The sequence below is a fragment of the Daphnia magna genome, linkage group LG9 (genome assembly GCF_020631705.1).
Source record: "Daphnia magna isolate NIES linkage group LG9, ASM2063170v1.1, whole genome shotgun sequence".
NCBI classification, from domain to species: Eukaryota; Metazoa; Arthropoda; class Branchiopoda; order Diplostraca; family Daphniidae; genus Daphnia; species Daphnia magna.
The window spans coordinates 5,427,857-5,450,626 of record NC_059190.1 but is presented as its reverse complement, the minus strand read 5'-3'; the positions used below and the strand labels follow the sequence as shown (position 1 = coordinate 5,450,626).

The 22,770-nt window shown below is 41.4% G+C and overlaps 2 protein-coding genes and 1 non-coding gene across 3 annotated transcripts; 2 read left to right on the top strand and 1 right to left on the bottom strand.

The window, feature by feature from the left end:
* The first annotated feature begins 5,850 nt into the window (after positions 1-5,850).
* LOC116930528 (secreted RxLR effector protein 161-like) lies at positions 5,851-6,624 on the top strand. Its single transcript, XM_032937911.2, has one exon. The coding sequence runs from the start codon at positions 5,851-5,853 to the stop codon at positions 6,622-6,624; it is 774 nt and encodes a 257-aa protein (XP_032793802.2).
* Positions 6,625-14,617: 7,993 nt separating this feature from the next.
* LOC116928331 lies at positions 14,618-17,647 on the top strand. Its single transcript, XR_006651478.1, has 5 exons — positions 14,618-14,768; positions 14,831-15,021; positions 15,103-15,292; positions 15,365-15,752; positions 17,592-17,647. It is a non-coding gene; the product is annotated as an uncharacterized LOC116928331 (transcript).
* A 776-nt stretch (positions 17,648-18,423) lies between these two features.
* On the bottom strand, positions 18,424-20,585 carry LOC123475967. The gene is made up of 2 exons (XM_045179224.1): positions 19,556-20,585; positions 18,424-19,310 (listed from the first exon to the last, which is right to left on the bottom strand). Exons 1-2 carry the CDS (start codon positions 20,583-20,585, stop codon positions 18,424-18,426), a joined length of 1,917 nt encoding a protein of 638 aa, XP_045035159.1.
* Positions 20,586-22,770: the final 2,185 nt, after the last annotated feature.

The following is a 22,770-nucleotide window of genomic DNA, read 5'->3' as shown; positions in this document are numbered from 1 at the left end:
ATTTAAATATTAAGTATTATTCGGGGGTGGGGATTACAAGATACCCGCTAAACCGCACCGACCTACCGGAAAATGACAAATCGGGTTACTCTTCCAATAAGTAGTTTTTAAGCAATATTTTTGCAGAAATGGACAGATGTTATCCAGATATATCCATTCTTATAAGTTTTTTAAGTTTTGGACTTATAGTTTCCCCGATCATTACAAGATTGGGTTTTGGAACCGCCAACCCAAGGCCCATGGGATGACAATTTACACTAATTTAAGAAAACACACCGGTAATTAATTCAATCTATTAAATAAAATGAAAAAAACAATTAATGTAAGTAAAAATATTGTATTTGTAAAACTTAATAAAGAACAAACAATAAATGTAAATAATAAAAATACACGAAAGAAACAAACAAATCAAAGCGGCAGCCCCACGGAAAACCACACTGTGTACATCAGGAAAATGTGGTAGCGGAAAGCAGAAAGACATAGAAGGATGTAAGGGTGAAGAGAGCCAATCAGAGGGCCGGGATAGTCCCACTGGGATGTATGGGTGACGGTCTTGACCCTTCGAGACCGTCTCGCGGAGACCAAGTTGCTCCGGACAGCCCGATACCCGATTTGGATGTCCTATGGATGTATTTTTTTTTTGGTTTGACCGCCCTCAACAGCGCCGTCAGATATTCTAAGGATATCCGAACGGGCTTTCATTTGGCTATAAATATGACATGTATTGGACATCTAATCTTGAAAAAACATTAGGCTATACCAGGATTCGAACTCGGGTCTCCCGCATCATAGTCGAATATTATTCCACTGTGCCAATCTATAGATATTGTCGCGGGTGAAAAGGGATATTGGTTATCTCTTCGCAGAGATGAGTCATCCGCTCCTTGGACAAAGCTGCGATCGTGGTGAAGAAATTATCGGGAGAAGTCCGCTCCAAGAAAGATACGCAGATATGCAGTCCGGAAGGGGAGTAATTCGCGCGACGGTATAAAACGCTGCCCTGAATCTGCGTTAGAAGAGTCTCCATCGGGTGAGCTCCCGGAGCTAGGCTCCGTAGGAGTAGTTCCCTGGAGTCTTCAGACGCTCTCCGAGTTTGGTATGGTCATCCCTTATTGTTACTAGTTAAAAGTGAATATTTGTCTAGATTTAAGGTCATCACTACTTGTATTGATTTATGTTCATGTGACACAATACAAAGCCAGTGTGACAATTGGTGGAGATACAGTCCGTTACCCGTGAGTAACGAAATCGTGCTTTAAGTGGCAATTGTTAAGAACGCAGCTCGTTACCAGTAAGTGACGAAGTCGTGCTGCAGTCGTGGTTAGCTGATGCCGACGAAGAAAAACCAACGGCTACCTAGTTGCCTAAGAGACCCCAGCCGACGATTACATCCGCTTCGAGAACTGTCAAGCGTTTCGGTAGAAACTTCACCTATCCCAGCCTCATCGTTGGAGAGTGGAACTTCCTTTGTTGGTGAAGCCCTAAATTTTGAAGGTCCTATTCCAAAGGACCATTTGACCAAAGAAGCTGACAGTCAGGGTGAATCAGTCGAGACTTCAAGAGGCTTAGACTCGGATTCAGAAACCGAGGTCGTTTTGAGAGTTGCAAGTCCAGTTTTTCCAGTCAGTGGACAACAATTTGTAGTGCCATCAAGGCATATTGAGCAGCCGCAAAGACAAGCTATGGAAGCTGTCAGAAAATGTATTAGCCCGCCAATCTTCTGAAAAAATTCAGAAGAAGATGCGCACCAATGGATGGAGCGCTTTGAATAACATTCTACCCACAACAGATGGGGTGATATTGAAAAAAAAAAATAATAATTTTGAAAAGTATTTTGATGACGCCGCCAGGAGCTGGTTCAAGTGTGCAAGGCTCCCGAACGAGTGGATGGTAAATCTCAAACGGCCGGAAGATATGCGATTGCAGCGCCTCTTCCGTGGCCGAAGGTAGGCGGTTTTTTTATGAAAAAAAAAAAAAAAAAAGGAAAATCTTTAAGACTATCCGGGAAATACAAGAAACATTTAAACAAGTAAGCGCAACCGGAAAGAAGAAAAACGAAGGAGTAAAAGTCCCTTATTTGCCAAGAGGACGCAAGCTGATTTTTAGTCTCATCAACCTTCGTGGATCGCAGAAGATTAGTACAGTCGGGTCGCCTGTCTTGAAGAAGGGGGACCTGTCGCGGGTGAAAAGGGATATTGGTTATCTCTTCGCAGAGATGAGTCATCCGCTCCTTGGACAAAGCTGCGATCGTGGTGAAGAAATTATCGGGAGAAGTCCGCTCCAAGAAAGATACGCAGATATGCAGTCCGGAAGGGGAGTAATTCGCGCGACGGTATAAAACGCTGCCCTGAATCTGCGTTAGATGAGTCTCCATCGGGTGAGCTCCCGGAGCTGGGCTCCGTAGGAATAGTTCCCTGGAGTCTTCAGACGCTCTCCGAGTTTGGTATGGTCATCCCTTATTGTCATTAGTTAAAAGTGAATAATTGTCTAGAATTTAAGTCATCACTTGTTGTATTCGTTTGTTCTTGTCCCAATACAACTCGTGCGACAATATTATGTACTATTTTCGAACAATACAATCGAATTGTTGATTATTATTACGGTATTTACGATACTTATTAACGGCATATGCTGACGACATTGCCGTGGTTACAAATTCTCCTGACGAGCTCCAAAATATTTTAGACATTTTATCCCTCACCGCTGACACCTTAGGGCTGCAATTCAACGCCGGGAAGTGTGCTTGCTTGGTCATTGACAAAGGCAAGCCGTCTGAGGCTCTGTGCCGAATCGGTACTCAACCCATTCGGTGCTTGGGACCAGACGACCAAGAGACATATCTTGGTACACCGATCGGCGGGAAATTGCGGTTTCGTCCTCCCACTGACCTTATCCCTAACCTTGACAAGATTGCCGCCTCCCACCTCGCACCATGGCAAAAACTTGAGATTTTCCGTAGCCACCTTCTACCTTCCCTTTCCCATCACCTCGCTTCGGGTCGGGTCCTGAATGACTGCCTCACCCAACTGAACACTGAGTGTAGGAAGTTCTTAGGCCTTATTTGCAACCTTCCCAATCACGCAACGGTCCCGTTTTTCTACGCGGACCGGCGGGTTGGGGGCCTAGGAACATGCCGCCTCACTGATGATGCCGATATCTGGACCATCGCCAGGGCTGCTCAGCTCCTCACTTGTAGAGACCCTACAGTGAGGAACATATGTCGAGAGCAGCTCCATGAAACCATCCGGCGAGGGTTCAGAAACGAGCATCCAGGAGTGTTGCCAGTTGGGGAATATCTTTCGGGATCCGTGGATGGGGGGGGGGGTCTACAGACTGAGGTACGCGGAGGCAGGGTCCAATCTTTGGACTCTTGCCCGCCAAGCTGCCAAACGACTGGGAGTGCGGATTGATGTATCCGGCGATGAAAATATAAGAATTGTCGCCGATGACGTCTCCGTAAGCCCAGTCAAGGCAGTCCGCGGACTTCGGAAAGTAGCTCGGCAGTGCTATACCAGGGACCTAATTTCCGACAAGAGCCACCAGGGAGTAGTTGCCACTGGCCTCTCCCTGGAAGACAAGTCGAAAGACATGGCTCGCCTGGTATCCTGCCGTACGCCCCTCTCCTTCCGAGACTGGAGATATCTTCACAGGGCCCGGCTCGACATCCTTCCTCTTCGGGGGCACTCGTGGTTTTGCTCACAGGAGCAAGATACGAGTTGCCGCCGATGCGGAAAGGAAAACGAGACCGGGTTTCATGTGCTTAACCACTGTGAAGAAGGTCTCCACTTCGCCACCAAGAGGCACAACACCATCCAAGATCTCTTGGAGTCGCTGCTAGTCAAGCAGGGACACGACGTCACGATCAACAATGCCATCCCCGGGCAAAGGTTAAGACCGGATGTTGAATATCAACTATCCGGTTCCCGGGTGATGGTCGACGTCGTGGTCTGCTATGACCAACCAGGGAGTATGGAGAATGCCTACCAGCGGAAATATGATAAATATTCTTTGCATGGGAGGATTCTCCCCCTGGTTGTCGGGTCTCTTGGATCATGGTACCCCAGGAACGACGAAATCCGTTCGATTCTCGGAATCAACGGAAGATCCTGGGGTGCCTTCCGATTCAAGGCCCGATTGGCAGCGATCCAGGGATCAATGGAAATGGTGTGTGCCCATTTCCATCATCGTGCACCAAACCCCGAAGCTGAGGATATCCCCCCTTTTCCCGTAGAAACTCCCTACCCATTAGATTAGTAGATTCTTTCCCACATATTTTATTTATGTAATTTTAGTAATATTTTAAAATGCACTTACCTCATACATGTTTATTCCCCTTCCGGAAAACCCTCCATAAACTAACCACTGTGCCAATCTATAGATATTATGTACTATTTTCGAACAATACAATCGAATTGTTGTAAAACACTTGAGCTTTTTCGATAACAAATCACATACAGGATTTTTAAGAAGTCAAGATGATGTCAAACTTAGGTTAAACCAGAGGTGTACAAATTGAAATTAAACAATTTATGCTAAATATTTTTTGAATTTTAAACTTCAGCATGATTTATTAAGTTTAAAGTAGTTTTTTATTATTTGAAATTATAATCCTATCATAAGTATACTTGCTTTGAATATTATTAGATGCCGAATAATATTTTTTTTCTGTGAGTCAATTTCCAATGGCTTGGTTCCCGTAAGCTAAACGGAAATCTTGTGCAAACAAACTCACGACTTTCATATATTTTATTCATTTTTGTAATAAATTTAAAAATAACCCATCCGGCAAATAGATAATTACTCCTTTATTTTTTCAATTTTTCGTATTAAATGCTGAACTTAAAATAAAAATACGTTTAAGGGAAAAATTTGAACACGGTTAACTTTTCCCCTTTTGGAAACAAAGAAATTTTGACAATTAATAATGAAACTTAGTGGTCGGCCCAATTAGTTCTAATCGAGTTAACCACCCCACACCGATAAAGTGCATTCGGGGTTGAATTGAGGTACCACTTTTCCAACCGGGGCGGTGCGGGGAAAAATTTGAGGTTAACCCGTTGCCCCGAAGCAATTTTTAAAAAAATGCCGTTCTTTCGGTTTCAGAGTAAAAATCGGGTTAAGCTGGTAGAACGAGCTATTATCGGGGTTGTTATCGGACAGATCGGGTGAAACAGTCAATCGATAATGTTTTTTGCATTGATGAATCGATTGATTGCAATCCAATTGATTGCAAACCCCAATTGAATTCGGGGAGAAGAATTTTCCACCCTGAGCCACGCCTCGATGGCCCGAAATGAGAAACCCGATTTGCAAAAAAGCGCCCCGATTGGCTTGAGGCCGATCCTTAAATGAAACAATTGAAAATCTTTTTGGCTGTTGGAAGGAGGTCCGTAGAATATAATTTTCGCACATCCATTGCACTTCCAAGGTGACTAGCCGATGGACATCCCTGGAACTACCCATTGAGTACATAGATATCTAACGGATGTTCGGCCATGATTCGGACATCCGACGGCAGAAATGTGCTATATGGGCCGGGTATGGAACCAAAAGTTCAACGAATTTTTATTGTTGTTTGGACTTTCTCGAAGTACATCCGATCCCTACATTTACTTCCGCCGTCGAGAGGAGGAACTCACGCTCATAGCAATTTGGGTCGACGACGGCCTCGTTTGCAGTAGCAGCGCATAAGTCATCAGAGACGTCCTCAAACACTTGAACACCTACTTTGATATGCGCGCACTCCCCGCTGACTGTTTTGTCGGAATGAAGATCACAAGAGACCGTGCCAGACGCCAACTGTACGTAAATCAAGCAAAATTCATAGCCTAAATTCTTAACCGGTTCAACATGGACTCAGGAAATCCAAAAGCTACACCAGCTGATCCCAATTCCCATTTGACAATCTCCATGTCACCAACAACGGAATCTGGAACCTTTGCGATGAGAAAAATCCCATACCGAGAGGCTGTCGGATGCCTGATGTACCTCACCATCGTATCCAGACCAGACATAGCCTTCGCTGTCGGGCAGGAATCTCGCTACTGTGAAAATCCAGGTCCAGCACACTGGGAGACCGTTAAGCGAATCTTAGCCTATATCTCAAGTACTCGTAAACAAGGACTCTTTTTCAGTGGGAGCCGCCAACCACTCAATGGATTCAGTGATGCAGACTACGGAGGTTATCTTGATCATCGCCGCTCAATGACTGGCTACATTTTCAATCATAATGGAGGGCCGGTTGCCTGGTGTAGTAGGCGCAAAACCTGCACTACCCTATCAACAACTGAAGCTGAGTATGTTGCAGCCAGCGAGACATCTAAAGAAGCGATCTGGCTCCGGCATCTACTTCAAAACATCGACCTGGCAAAACAAAATCCAGTAAAGATCCACTGCGACAATCAAAGAGCCATTCAGCTAGTCCGTAATCCGGTATTTCACGGAAGAACGAAACATATCGATATACGATATCATTTCATCCGTGATCAATTGGAGTCCAACAAGATCGACATCATCTACATTGAAACAAAAATGCAGATTGCTGATATTCTCACCAAACCATTAGCCACGCCACTATTTGAACGCTTACGCGATCAACTTGGAGTTATTCCTGCCCCAATCTAATTTCTTATGTCACTCTGGTTTGAGCGGGAGTCTTGAAGTATTCAAACCAAGTTGTCCCTCAAAGAAACCTCCACTGCTAATTGGGTTGCCGAACCCCAGCGAAGGCACGATCTCTAAAAGGTTACTGTTTAACCCTATCCCTCTGTTCCGTCAGCTGTGAGCCTTGCTTCTGTATGAGACCCTCTCACTTTTCTGACTTGTTAAAGAGAAGACCACCTTTTGTTCCGTTCTCAGAAATCAGAATATTATTCCATACACGTGCTAAAGGTAACTTGTCCTTCCATTCGTGTGACAAATACAATGATTTATTTTCTGACCACAATCTGACAGTCATTTTTACATCAACAGGCCCCAATGGATGTTTTTCACTCCTTTATCGGGTGAGTATGGTTGGGACCGAAGCGACAGTTGCGCTTTGGTACAACACCGCTAGGGTGTCAACCCTGACGCACGGCAACGTCCTTGACGCGTCGTATGCCCAATCCCCAAGCCTTATCTTTATTCATTTTTCAGTCATTTTTTCCACAATTCTTCACAATATACACTATTTACTCACAAAAAACACGTTTTTAACTAATCAAGGAATGAGTCTCTTTCGAATTTCGAGGTAATTCAGTTGAGACAGAAGACGGCAGTCTGCTTTCCATGAAAAAAGACGTTTAAAACGTTAAAACGTTTTTGTTGTTTAGTAAGAACAAAATTTAAGAACAGGTATCTGAAATTGTTAAATTTTTTATTTTTATTTTTAAGATAGTTTTTTTGTGTAAGTAAGATAAAAAATAAAAAATAGTAACAATTGTAGAAAATTTTACAATAATCTACATTTTTCTACACTAATCTTAATTCTACTGAGTGTCCTATTTCTCTACAAACTTTAAGTTTATTTGCAAAGAAATTTGAGTAAGTTGGCCCTGACACCTGCGGGGTTGTTTGGCAGTGTTCGCTGAACTTAAAAGGAGGAGTTGTGGGAGGAGCTGAATATACGTTTGGGGGAAAATAAAATGAATTAATTGATAAACGAAGGGTGATTTTTTTTTTTACAATTGGAATGCCGTTTTTCACGAAGGCCATGTTCAGAATGCAGTTGCTCCTGGTTTTTTTTTTAAATCGGAGGTTCTTAGAAATCAATCAATTTTTTAAGTAATTGACAATTAATAGAACCACTCCCCATCAACCAATCAGCCGCATTACGATAATTTAACAAGAAAGCCGATTTATGTAACTTTTTACACATAAAGTGATATTTTTATTTAGAATTTAGTACTAAAATACAAAAAATGGTTTTATAAATTGTATATTAAAAGAATGACAGATTATTTTATTCAAAACAAACGAGGGTTCATTCAACCCCACTATTTTCGGGTTTTCCAAGAATGGGGGTTTACACTATAATTTTTTTATCTCCACCAATTTTAAACAAATAAATATTTTAAAAATTCAGGGGCTATAAAACACAGTTTTTTATTGCTGACTAAAGAAATATTTCAGATATCTTTACTAAAAGCCGAGATATGACGATTAAAAAAAAAGTACTTATCAGTCCCGGTCTCACGTAGGGGAGAACAGGGTCAAACTGGACAAAAAATTTCTTTCCTCTTTATTTAGATTTCTATGTTCTTTTTCTAATATTTATTTTTAGTTAATGGTGCAGCACCTTCTTGGGTAACTCAAAAATTTTTTTGTAATTTTTAAGTCTTAAAATAAACGAGTTATAAGGATTTTAATGAAGTCGGGTTTTTTTAGTTTTTATTTAAACGGTGGGGCGAAACTGGACAGGGACGGTGTGAGATTGGACAATGCCAGTTTTCCTCATGAGGAGACATAAAATAAATTTTAAAAAAATATGGGTAGACTGCTTATTCAATATTTTACTAATTCATATTGAAATATTTGCAATAGAAATGAAAAATAGAGAGTTATGTCATTTTTACGAAATAGGGGCTGAAATGGACCATTTGTAGGCGGGTAGAGTAAAATGGGAGGGCTTAACAGAGTATCGAGTATCGATTTGTAATCGATATCTTATTTTTAGCAGAATGTAAACAAACGGGCGTATATGGCTTTTCCACAAGCACCTCCCACTCCAATATCGAAGTTGTCCGATATGACCCCAAAACTGTGTGTCCAAAATGACCCAACCTGGTGCTATTTAGTATTTCGTTAATAACTTAACACTAGAAAGGCATTAAAATTAAAATTTTTTATCTATCATTCAAGAAATGAATTGGCTATTTCACATATCATTATTTTATTCATTTGTAGTGTTTTTCACTTTAAAAATGCTTACAGTAATAAGGAAGAATATTACATCAAACAGGGCCATTTTTTAAATTGTGCGATAACAAGAACAATAATGATTCGATTTTAATCAATAATTTTTCTAGAACGTTAAACATTGCAGTCTATACAAAAATTTAAAAAAAAAATTTTTTTCCATATTATGTAGCACTTAGGGTCTTTGTCCAATATGACCCGTGTCCAAGTTGACCCCTTTCTCCCCTACATGGATATCAAACGGATGTTCGACCATGATTCGGACATCCGACAGCAGAAATGTGCTATGTAGGACAGTAGTGTCCTGAAACATAGCTCGGCGTAAGTCGCCCTTCCCAAAGGTTGAGCTTCAAACGAAATCACGATTTTAACGTGGGCTCTTATGGAAGAACCCGAGTTTTCAGTGTTTTTTGCAAAATTTGGTGAACTTCAAAGTCTGGGGGAGGGGAATATTACAGTTCAGAAAACGATGTTTTTTTGGTATCTTTTGTGGCTCTCTCCTGCATTTCGAACTATTTTTTAATAATAAATGAAATTTAACTACAAGGCGCACTTTTATTTTTTTTATTAGTGCACCCCCGCAAAGTACGTTTTCGTATTTGTTTGTTTTTTCACACTACTCCGTGGGAAGTTCCACTTCTGTATTCAATACGAACTAGGAGATAAATTAAATATCACTTGACATGCCTCATTTTTAAGAGGAGTGTAAAAAATGGTGCACCGCTTCTGTCGTGAGACCTCATGTAAGCAGTAAATCCAATCCATGTTGTCACACCGGTTGTATTTAAACAAGCACAGACGAATACAACAAGTGATGACTTAATTCTAAACCATGGTTTAACTCGAACAAAAAAGGATAACCATTACCAAAACTTGGAGAAGCGTCTGAAGACCTCTAGGGAAACCAGGGAACTCCTCTTACGGAGCCCAGCTCCGGGAGCTCACCCGATGGAGACTCCTCTAACGCAGATTTGGGCAGCGTTTTATACCGTCGCGCGAATTACTCCCCTTCCGGACTGCATGTCTGCGTATCTTTCTTAGAGCGGACTCCCGATAATTTCTTCACCACGATCGCAGCGTTGTCCAAGGAGCGGATGACTCATCTCTGCGAAGAGATAACCAATCTCCCTTTTAACCCGCGACAATATAACCACGTTTTCTTCAAGATTTTTCACTACAAATTTTAGACTAACTAACTATTACTTTGCCAATCACAGTTCACACAGAGATCTTGCTGTCTGGTTCTGATTCAGAGCATACGCAGCTCTTCAAACGAAGGAGACTTGTTGACACTCCATGTCCAGCCATGCGTTGCAATACAAGTCTCGTAGAATTAAAAATGGAGATTAAGGATTACTTGGATATATTGGACAAGGGAGAGTTCGATGCGGAAATTGACCCTAGGTCAGGGAAATTTTGCAATCTGTCTGGAATAGCATTTCAATACCTGGCCATGCCAGCAACGTCTGCATCCGCAGAGCGACTTTTTTCTTGCAGTGGGCTTTCTTGCAAAGGCAAAAAAACAAACGTGTCATCAGTTTTACTAGAATCGCATCGCAAACGCTTTTCAGATTCAATAAGAAATTTGACATATACCCTCAATCTGTTTTCTTCTTTTCAGTAATTCAAATAAGTGAATACAAAGAGATTCAAAATCGAAGTCTATGGTAATTTTTTATTTGGTATGGGTACTGCAGCTTACATTTGATTTTTTGGAAAATTAAACATTTTTGAAGAACCTAGTTTAAAAATTGTACCAAGTTTGAATTTTGAAACTAGGTAACTAAATAACTAGGTAATTACCTAGTTAAAAATTTTAACTAGTTTTTTAAACTACTTTTACTAGTACCTAGTACCTAGTTTTTTTTCCAATTACCGTACCTAGTTTTTGCGAAAACTAGGTAAATAACCTAGTAATACCTAGTTTTGTAACTAGGTATTAAAAACTAGGTATTTTACCTAGTAATACCTAGTAACAAAAAAAAACTAGGTTGCCACCACTAGGTGACGTACGCCGAGCTCTGTTTCAGGGGTCCCATGGCACGATATAGGAAGTCATTCTTCCTTCCATAGAGCTGCGACGAGCAGTTGTTCATACTTCGTGGCAATGATATCGGTCTTTACTTCGTAGTCTGTGGTATGAGTGTATTGTATTGACACACACAAGTAACATATTACCATTTTAATACTGAAAACAGGTTACACATTCAATGGCTTATACCAAGCCCCCATTAAATTGTTGGGTCGCATTGCAGCACTAAGGGAACATTCATTCTGGACATTGTGATTGCAAAGAAGGGTAAAGTTCATCTTGTCGACAAAGTATGTTTACTGAATCTGGTATAATATACCGTCAAATCGTAATCTTCCATGCAATGGGAATAAAGATCCTTAGACTTTTCTAATAGCTTCTAAGACAATTGTTCATTTTTACTATTCATTTCTTTCAACTTACTATTAAGCTCTTCGATTGTTGAGTTAGCTACTTGTAGTTTTCGTTCCAGATCAATATTACGCTGAAGCAAGTCGTCGTTACGTTCACTTAGATTGTCCACATCAATGAATACGATAGAGCTGGTGTCATGCACCATGGAATAAGTACCTATTCCAAAATGAAAATGTAAGAAAACATAATAATAAAGAGTAAGATGGTGAATATGTGATTACTAATGTTCTGAGATGTGCCTGAATCACAGAGTGTGATTGTATCGTTGTTGCTTTTGGAATTATTATAGGAGTTTAGTATTTTCATCGCTGTTTGTTGGTGGTTGGTGGTTGTGGTTGGTGGTTGTGGTGTTTGTGTTGGTTTCTTAATTTTTTTGTTTCTTTTAATAATCTGTGCTTCAATATTCATTAATGATGCCAATACAATTGTAGTGAATATAAAAATATTTAAGCTCGAGAACAAACCTCTTTGTTTGGTATACTTCACACTTCTTACAAACCGGTCATCAACAGTTTGTATTTGATTTTCTAATAACAGAGTTGGTGCCCACTCACGGTTCGTAATATCCCGTTCATAACTTGGAAACCCTGCAGAGAAATACATCGTTAATACTTTGTAACAGAGAAAAGAAACAACACATTAATACCAGAAGCAAAGTGCTCATCACAAACTCGACTACGCGGTCTTAATTCTTTCTCAGAGAGATTTAGTAGTTTGAGCCAAAGGCCTCTTCATTTAATTAATAAGTCTGTTTCATCACGTCTTACTTTCGGAATAGAGAAAACTTTCCTTTGTGATTCCGTGGTGTATGATGACACCCTTTTACAACGCAGCTCCTTTTTCCTTTCAATGAAAATTGAGAACAATACCGTTTAACATTAAAATTTAGCTGTTTTCTCGAACTAAATACCCATGAATTTAACATTAAAATATAGCTCGTTCACTTACCTTTCACACAAAATTATTGAGAATATCCTTCGGTAAACTGTAAACGTTTCACAAATATTTTTTCGCGAAATTTTTTTCCCCCAATGTGAATTCCTCAGAGGAAAACCGGACTCGCGAGAAACATGGCGGAATCCGCAAGAGTGCGTTCGCAAACAGGGGGGAGCAAACGAGCGCGCTCGCGCTCGTTTTCCGCTCTCGCTCTTCACACAAAAAAATCTCTGTCAAAAACTAGTATTTTCTTCTCTTACTCCTCTTAAAAGCGATCACAGTAGGTTAAAGGTATTACAATTTCCTACTTCCTACACTTTAAAAAGTTAAAAGAGTTCAACTTGCTAGCTATTAGCTAGTTTTTGATGGGCAAAGTTGCCAGTTTCGAAAAGATATTCCATTTTGTTTCAAAAACACAAGTTTGTCTAAATTACTGTCCGATAAATTTGAACGTTTTGGAACAAAAGTGAGTCCCGCAGTGCTGAAAAGACGATTTTGGGTGTCGTCTGTAAAGTTGCGTACTTTTTCACACAAAAAAATTGTGTTCATGGATAGCGCACTAAGTTTGGACCAAATGTTTTTATTGCTGACTGATAGATGGCGTTCGCGTTCGAGCGAGTCACTCAGCAGGTCTTCGCTCAAGCTCAAGCTCACGTTTTTTTTTATTGAGCGGCTCGCGCTCGTCGCTCAGTGAAAATCGCGAGCGCGCTCCTTTTTCGCTCAAGCTCAGAACGCGCTCCACCCGACTCTGAGTAAAAGTCGTAAATTATGTGAAAAACCAGTTGTATTTTTGCCCACCTCATTACAACAATTTTCTGAATCATCATTCGTCAATGTTTTCAATATCGAATTCAGTAGATTGTGGGAATGTGAATCAATTTCGTTGATCAAACCGGCTTTAAACCATGAGCGCAAGCAGATGGGGGCTTCAACAGTCTCGGGATTAAGGCTCATCCTAGCAATTCCAAAACAATCTTTTCCTGTGCTGAACGCCCTCTCACTGCCTGCACTAGTGGCTGGAATACTTAACATATCTCTAGCCATGTTTGATAATTTAGGCCATCTTTTAGACCTTTGTTCCCAGTAACTTAGTATATCGGTCGGATCACAGCAGTTACTGGGCTCGGTCTCCTCATTCACATACTGTTTCAATTCATCTGCTTTTGATTCAGTAGTTTTTGCGGATATAATAGCAGCTATGAAAGAATGGTCCGTCTTGGATTTTGAACTTGCATGTTTGGGTTTGGGATCACTATCAATCGTGGTTTCGCTGTCAGATGGCAAACTATGGGATTTCCACATAAGATCAATCCTTAAAAAAACGAGCTGTTGCTTAGTAAGTTAATCAATGCATCTAATTCAATTCAAAATAAACTTACGCTGGTTTTACTCTACTAGAAAAGAGATCAACATTGTCAGCATCTAATTGTGCGAATGAATTATCATTCTCACCACCACAATTCCATCCATGAGTCTCAAAATATTCCAGTTTGCAACGAGGATCCAGAAAGGTTGCAACCATTACAATTGGAGAGGCCTTGTCGTAATAATTGGCCAACTTGTCCAAACCGGCGGCACTACCATTCTTTTTTAAGTCAATTAGTCAAAGTTAATTTTCTTTCAATTAGTTCGCCAGTTTCCTCTACAACATCCATTTGTCTGCTACAGAAAGTAAACACGTCTACAAAAAAATTAATAATAAATAAAGTACAGTCTATATCGAGGTCAAATAAAAATTAAAAGATTACCTGATAACGAATGAATTTCGTAATCCAATTATGAATGGAACGGAAGATAATTTCAATGGAAAAAATTAAAACTAAAACTACAATGGGCGAAACTCCGTAAGCCGCCATGCAAGAAATGTTACTAGTTCGTGTCCAATTTTTTTTTCACAATTTCATCGAACTGGCAACTTCGGACGTTAGCCAACTCTATTGCCAACTCCATCTCGTTCAGGGGCCTGAACGCTGTCAGGCAAAACATGACGACAACTCCTGTTAGGGTTCAGGCAGAGTCATTAACTATGGTTACACGACTCTTATGGCGAAAGATTCTCTCGGAGACGGCGTCGTCTTGATAGGTCCTCTAAGGACATGCCTCCTTCAAACTCTATTCCGCCTCCCTCGAAAACCTCCCAAGTCTGAGCGCATCTAGCGGTGATAGTCTCAAACTCTCAGTCTCAACGTAGAACATAAAATGGCGAAAGCTAAGCCATCGTCACGTAACTGTGTAATTTCCAATTGCATTAATAGGTATTCAGGAAACGACGAAAATAGAGAGAGTTATACATTATTTGGAGTGCCAAGCAATAGTTTGAATGCATGGCAAGAGCTAATGCGAAACGTAAAATTACAGAAAACGTCGAGGCTGTGCAATCGCCATTTTGACGATTCTGACATTGTCAAAGGGTACGATATTCTAGGTTTGTTTCATCCTTTCAGCCACTGAAGATTACGTGCAGGTTCAAATCCTAAGTATCATCTCGGTAATTTTAATATTAAGTTAATGCATATTTATTTTTAAATAATTGGGTAATTTTCTATACAGAAGTTGGCATTGAACAACCAAAAGTAAGGAAAAAAAACTTTGCAAGATGTGACTTATGCTACCAATCTACCGGTTTCCACACTACACATGTTGGCAAATGTTCCTATAACTGTCAACCAGCCCCCTCTGGAAAGGTCTCGTGTGAGTAAATTGAAAAGGTCTCGTGTGAGTAAATTACTCGCTACTGAGAGGTATGTGTTGGATCAGTCTTCTCATCTGAACCACTAGTTTCATTTAATTTGTTCTTGTCCAAACATTCTATCCGAACACAGGAGTAAAGTGCTACAGCTTGTGAACCTGTATGGTGTAGCTGTCAATGAACACGGTGTTTCTCAACCAGTCACAGTCATTCCTACTCACCAACTTCTCAAAGTCGCTTCTTCTCTTCCACCACAGTCGCTTCGTACTGCTTCCACATCTTTTGATTTATTGGTCGAGTACATTGAGCCAGTAACACCCAAGGTATTTCTTTCATTAACATAGCATAGCTTGTTACTTGAAGTTGTTTTTTTCTAATTCATTTATTTTATCCAGAAGACGGTGATATCTCATTTTGATAAGCAAGCTGCCGAACAGTCCCAGAACGAAGGTGTTGATCAGATGCCGAATGTCCTGCAACCGATGGCTCAAGTTGCACAGGAACTGATCCAGCCTACGATGGAATCTCTTGATGATGAGCAAGCTGACCAACCACCCCAAAACGAAGATGGTCAAATTCCATACGTCCAGCAACCGATGGCTCTTGTAATAGAGGAACTGATCCAGCCTACGATGGAATCTCTTGTTGATGAGCAACAACCAACTCTGGTTAATTTCACTGATAAAGAGACTTTTGGTTGGAATATTCAATTTCAAGGATCACAAGAATGGACTTGGTCATTCACTAATAGCCTTCTGTTGTGTACTACCAATCACTTGTCAAGTAAAAGGAAATTAATTACAAAGATTGTCCACGTTATTTACAAAAACGAAGTAATGCTTTATGTGGGAAGCAAACAAGTTACATGTGGACACCATAATAAAATCAGTTGGTTTCTTTCAATTCAATTATTTTTATAAAATATTTATTTGTGTATCGTACATAACAACCCAATTAAGGTAGTAAACAAGTAAAGTAGCAAAGTAATAGATAAAAGTGCCCCAAAATGTATAAATGTTGTTGGAAATTTCAAATGTGGGCAGCAAGGTTGGCGCATCGCGCGTGACACATAGTATCGTTACACACCCACTAGGTGGCAGGATTTGATGGGAGGCCATCAACACAAGACGACGACAAAAGCTTTTGGAAGCCATTAACGTTGAGTCCGGTAACCATAGTAAATGGCTCTGGTTCAGGTCCCTGGCCTCAATTTGCAGCAAGAGATAGGCAGCTCAATAGGGAATGAACGGTAAAATTATTTTCCCTTGAAAATGATTTCATCTTGTCAAACTCATCGAGTTAGAAAAGATTGTTAATCATGTTTCTATAGGGAAAATGTACGGTTTAGCCGTAAATTAATTTTAAAGTTGGTTTAAGGCCCGCCTCTCGAAAAACCAGAGTCATAGAGAGGATGGTTCGCGAGCTATGGGAGAATTTCCCATAAGCCGTTGAGGCGACTTTTTTGGAGGCTGGGGACAGTCACGTGATATTTGTCTCCTCCTCTCTTGCCTGTGAAAGTGCTGCCGCCTAAGAAGAAAATCCATGAACTATCATGTATCGCCATTTTCAGTTAGCAACCGTTATTACCATGCTACCATGGTACTGTGAGCGAAATTTTGATTTCGAAATTTAAAGGTTGTTTTAAAACATGGTGAATTCTTGTTTCATTTGTGGAAAAATGATGTCTGTGACAGTTACCAAGAATGTATTTCAAAAATCAGCTTATGTAACGTGATGCCCGTTTCTTGTGAAGATCATCTGGACACACTGCCTTTTCTTATTATGGAATACCTACAGATACGTTTTCATTTCGAGTCAAAACGTTTAAGAAATATTGAATTATCCAAATCTCGCATTAATGTTCATGCCTACTCTAAACTTGACAAAGTATCATAACTCATAAGTCAAATGTTTCAAAATATGTGATAAGTAAGTGCCTAAAATCACCTCAATTTTTCGTCCAAAAGTCAATGTTACCCAAATTCAGATACCAAAAACTTAGATAAAATTTATAATTTATGCTTATAAATTGCCTATTTCAAACTTGCCAAAATTTTCACCAATAAAATACCAAACAAAAATTTAATGTTCATTTGTTTTTCAAACTAACCAGTGGGTTGTACTAATAAATGCTTTTCAAAATAACCATTATTTAAAGGTTAAAAAAGAAATATCGAAATATATTCATTTTGTTATTGTACAAGCGGTATACAGCATATGGGATTGTGTTTAGGTATAGCACAAAGCTTTCAAACCTCATTGGTTCGTGCAAGTCATGTGTGAAATAAGCCCCGCCTTTATCCGCTAGGTGGCAGTAGCGTCAGAGGCAAAAAAATGACACAGCAGCTTATGGGAAATTTTCCCATAGCTAGCGAACCATCCTCTCTATGACTCTGGAAAAACGGTCACCCGGCCATTTTTAGGGGGCGGAGCCTAACTGGGTATGTTGGGATTTTCCCGTTGTAGGCAGCCAAAGCAAATGCATTACGCATAGAAGTTTTCATCTGTCATACTTGAACATCAAAGTCATGTCAAACAAACAAAAGAAATCATATTGTTATTGTGCTGTGGAATCGTGCAACAATTCCTCCTTTGTAACACCAACTAAACATTTTTTTACAGTGCCCAAAGGTTGTTACGTTCGTAACGAGTACGCTGGGCTAGAAAGAGGCAATTAAATAATTAAACGAAATAGTTGTATTTCGTCCCTGCACTTCGGATTCGCACAGTTACGCGAAAAAGGGGAACACGCGAAAAAGGAATGGAAAATAATCCGCGAGGGGAAGCCAGCGTTAAGCAAAGCGCCCTCCTATGGTCCTGTCGCTCAGACGGTTTACCCTCTACTGCCTTTTACAACAGGCAGACAAAGGCGTCTGGCTAATTGACCCGCCATCTGGCAGAGACCAACACATAATTAGGGATGGGGATATTGGCGGGAGATACAATTGTAACATTCGGCCCTTCCTGACTCGTTTGTTTTTAAGATTACAGTTAAACACACGTGTTAAGAACAACGAAATCACAAAACAAAACAAAACAAAAACGAATTAAATTCAACATGAATATACATTTTCTTACCCCGCTTCATACAAAAAAAAAAAAAAATTAAAAAAAGAAAAACAAAACAAAATTCATCTAATACCTTTCCCTTGGCCTGCGACTTAATAAAAATAATAAAAAAAAAAAAAAAATATGCAAGGAGACGATAGAGAAGGAAGATCGCGTTTAATACTGGTCAGTGAAGCCCTTCATCCATACTGGCCGTCTTGATTTGCGACCGGCTCTTGTAGTTGTTGTCCTCTTTTCTTCTTCTCTCTCATGTTCTCTTCTTTCTTCTTCTTCGTTTTCTCTTTCATGAACATTAGCTATCTCTCTTAGTTGTCCTTCGTCTTCATCTGGTTCGTCTATCCTGTCTTCTATTCCTTGCTCGTCTTCATCCCACTCGTCGTCAACTCTACCATTGAAACGACGAATTTGGCATACGTGGGCATGAAAATGCCGGAACGAATTTTTTTTTTCTTACAGCGGGCAGGTCTTCTACTAAAAAGGTCGTAGACGATACTTTTTTGACGACTTGAAACGGGCCGGTAAATTTGGGAAGGAACTTCTTTGTTAGGCCTTTCTTACGTGGCCGGCGACGGACGAGGACTAGGTCACCGGGGAGAAGTTCGAACTGAACTCTCCTGCGTTTGTCGACTCGTTCCTTCACGGCTCGTTGTTTCTTTAAAATTCTCAGTCGTACGGCTTCTCTTAATTTATGAACCCGTGATAGGAAATCAACGTGGCTCTCTTGCTCTTCAGCTGGCCATGGAAAAAGACGTTCGACGGGCAAGACTGGTTGGCGACCGTTCACCAGCTCGAAAGGTGTGATCTCGGTAGTTGATTGACGCGCAGTATTGATTGCGTAAGCTGCTGCCGCCAGGTGCTTATCCCAGTCATTGTGCTGTGCGTTGATGAAGGCACAAAGCGCAAGTGTTAAAGTCCGGTTAACGCGTTCCACCAGGCCGTTTGTTTCTGGATGTTCGGCTGTTGCTTGAATATGCTGAATTCCCCACTTTCTTATCCATTCTTCAAATAGTTCAGATGTAAAACATGATCCCTGATCGGAAATTATCCTTTGTGGTGTTCCGTGCCGGTATAGTATGTTCGATTCTAAGAAGATTGTCACAAATTTGGTTGATGTGTCCGGAACAGGCACCATTTCAACCCATTTGGTCAAGTAATCGATGCAAACTATGACGTGACGATGGCCACTCGGCGTTTCTTTGAAGGGTCCAAGATGGTCGATGCCAATTAGCTGGAAAGGAGATGATGGAGGCTCGATAGGTTGAAGTTTGCCGACTGGAAGACCAACAGAGTGTTTGTGTTTTAAAGAAAAGATACATGAATTTACAAAATTTTGGACACTCTTTCCCAGTCGCGGCCACCAAACCTACTTTTAATTCTAAATAAAGTTTTCTCTACTCCCTGGTGCACGGATGAGGGAAAATCATGATAAGATTCAAGGACTTTGCGACGTAGGATGGAGGGAACAACTAAAAGAAATTTTCTACCCGAATTACTATTTTTTTTATACAAAACTTTACCCCGAATAACAAACCGTTGAGACATATTGTTTGGAATTGGGGAACTCAAGGAAACGAAAATTGGTCGGAGTTGGCCGTCTTGTTGTTGCAAGAGGGCGACCTCATTGGATGTTAAGCCAGTTTCAGGCATATTTACGGCAATACAGAATGTTTCCTCTGTCTGAGAATCGTTGGTTTCGACAATCGTCTCCGCCGGATTCCGAGACAGGGCGTCTGCTACTTGGTTGTCTACGCCTTTGACATGCTCAATGGTAAAATCAAATTCTTGGAGATCAAGCACCCATCTGGAAAATTTGCCCTTCAACTCCTTTTTTCCCATCATCCATTTTACGGAAGAACTATCCGTTTTCACAATGAAATGTCGACCATAAATGTAAAAGCGGAATTTCTTTAATGCCCAGACAACTGCCAAATACTCCAGCTCGTTTGCGTGATCGCGCGTGTCTGCATCACTCAGCTTCCGGCTAATAAAAGAGACGGGCCGATGACCCTCACCAGCATCTTGTGACAATACTGCCCCGAGCCCGATTTGACTTGCGTCTGTCTGGATGGTGACTTCCCGAACGTCATCGAAATGAGCCAGAACAGGAGCTGAGGTCAAGCGCTCGACGATCCTGTTCTTTGCGCCTTCTTGACGCTCGGTCCATCTCCATCCAGCATTCTTCTTCAAAAGTAAGTGTAAGGGGTGTGCAAGGGCTGCAAAGTCGGGTATGAAACGTCGATAATATGAAGCAAGACCTAAAAACCCGCGTAAGGACTTCAGATTAGTTACCGGCATTGTCGTTAGGGCTCGAACTTTTTCACTCTCTGGGCGAATACCTTCCGCATCAACTACGTGTCCTAAATGAGACACCATGGTTGAGCCAAAAACACATTTATTGACGTTCAGAGTCAAATTTGCTTGTTCTAGGGCTGTTAGAACCAGCTCTAGACGTGCCAAGTGCTCCTCAAACGTCTTCCCAAAAACAAGAACGTCGTCCAGATAGACAAGACACATATGCCATTTCAGTCCAGCCAAAACCTTGTCCATTAAACGCTGGAACGTCGCTGGGGCACAGTTCAAACCGAACGGTAAACGAGAAAATTAATAAAGGCCGTCCGGGGTGACGAAGGCGGTTTTCTCTCGATCTTCTACCGCTACTGGCACCTGCCAATACCCGCTGGCCAAATCAAGACATGAAAAAAACTGGGCGCCTGCTAATCGATCGAAAACGTCGTCGATCCGAGGCAATGGATGTACGTCACGTTTTGTCACTGCATTCAAGCGACGGAAATCGACACAAAATCGATATTCTCCCGATTTCGCCTTCCTCACCAACACCACGGGCGAACTCCACGGACTATAAGACTCTTCAATAATCCCGTCTTCCAACATTTCTTCGACCTTGTCGGCAATAACTTGGCGTTCAAAAGCAGACACCCGGTATGGCACAGATTTGATGGGACGAGCATCCCCCGTGTCGATGTGGTGCACGACATCTGTCGTGTGTCCGATGGCTCTTTTTGACGCCGGAAAACACTTTTGTCGACGCTCAAGCAACTCGACTATTTTTGCGCGCTCCAAAGGACTGAGTTTCTCCCCCATTCTGATTTGTGGAGCTAACTTAGAGAAATGATCTTCTGAGATCAAGGTTGCGCCAACTTCTGGAATTCCGCCACTTTCTGACACGCCAGACAATTCCACGTCTTCGTCTGCTTCAACAACACAAAAAAATGGCGCCGCTTCAACTTCAACTCCACCGAGGCGTAATTTGCAATAGCAATTTTTACAATTCCTTCCCTAATATCTACAATGCTCGACGGTATTACCCATTCTTTCCCCGGTTTCGAACAAGAATTAAATTTAACAAATCCCCTCCCCGAAATACCACTTGGCAATCTCCCATTCCCAAACATGAGTGAATTAGGCGGGATGGTTTGGGCTCCGTCCACCTTAACAGGCATCCACCCACGGCGCTTTTACGGTGACTGTTCGGCGAGATACTCGCAAATGTCATTTCCGATGCTTAACTCTTCATTTCCTTCTACTCCCCCCACAACTAAGTCAACCGCTTCCCGTTTTTGCTCTTCGTCACACACGCAAACCTTTTCTTCTTCCGTTCCTTCCTTAATTATAAAAACGTCCTTCGCAAATCGTACCTTCTTCCCCCCCCCCGTTCCCCTAAGATTTCACCTTCCTTAATTTCCACGATTTTACTCCCTTCCCCATTCAAAATTTTACTCCCTTCCCCATTCAAAATTTTACTCCCTTCCCCATTTAAAATTTTACTCCCTTCCCCATTCAAAATTTTACTCCCTTCCCCATTCAAAATTTTACTCCCTTCCCCATTTAAAATTTTACTCCCTTCCCCATTCAAAATTTTACTCCCTTCCCCATTTAAAATTATATTTCCTCCCCCATTTGAAATTTTACTCCCTTCCCCAACTAGTTCAATCCTCCCCCTCTTAACCACTATACTTGTATTACTTTTAACGATCCAATCAACCCCCAAAATTAAGGCAAATGGTGCAGTCCTCAAACAGTTACATGATTAATTTTTACAAGTTTACCCCCCCATTTAACGTTGAGTGGCAAAGATCCCTCGACGCGCACCGTTTTGTTGTCGACGCCCCTGAGTTTAGCTTTGTTCACCTTACGGCTTGGATTTAAAAACTTGCACACGACACTCAGCCGGACTGCGCTAACACTTGCACCAGAGTCGACGAGAGCTATAACTTCGCCTACTTTTTCTATCCAGACTTTGATAAGGGGTAAGGCAGGTCGGTTTAAAAAAAAAACAAAGCCTCTTAAGGGCGCCATTGCTGTTGGCGGGTAGACGCGTCGTTTTTTTGCTGGGCAGTCCCGGGCAATATGTCCATTCCTGTTGCAGACATAACAAAGTCTCTGTGGTGGGCCTCTCTGGGGCATCGGGCCTCCAGCGCGCGAACCACCGGCTATCGGGTTAACCGCCAGCCGCGACATCGACGCTGAAATCTGATTGACCAATCTGTCGCCAAGATTTTGAAAAAGAGCCGCGAAATTTGGGGCAGGGGGGGCGACAACAGGTGGCGCAGGACATGCCGTGCCGTTAAAGGGTGCAGTGTATGTTACAGGCGGGGCAGGAATACCCATTTGAACACTCGATAAGCCAAGCTGTTCCAAGTCCCGTAGACGAGTTACGAAGTCAGTAAAATTGACAGGTAGCTGAGCCGTAAGCGCCGCGATGTAAATTGGA

What these genes read in the sequence shown, in the direction of transcription:
- LOC123475967 (XM_045179224.1), bottom strand. Translation starts at nt 20,585, where the DNA reads ATGGACAAGGTTTTGGCTGGACTGAAATGGCATATGTGTCTTGTCTAT. An exon ending in TCAACGGTTTGTTATTCGGG is followed by an intron (nt 19,311 to 19,555) that starts GTAAAGTTTTGT and finishes TTGGTCTTCCAG; the next exon opens with TCGGCAAACTTCAACCTATC.
- LOC116930528 (XM_032937911.2), top strand. Translation starts at nt 5,851, where the DNA reads ATGGACTCAGGAAATCCAAAAGCTACACCAGCTGATCCCAATTCCCAT.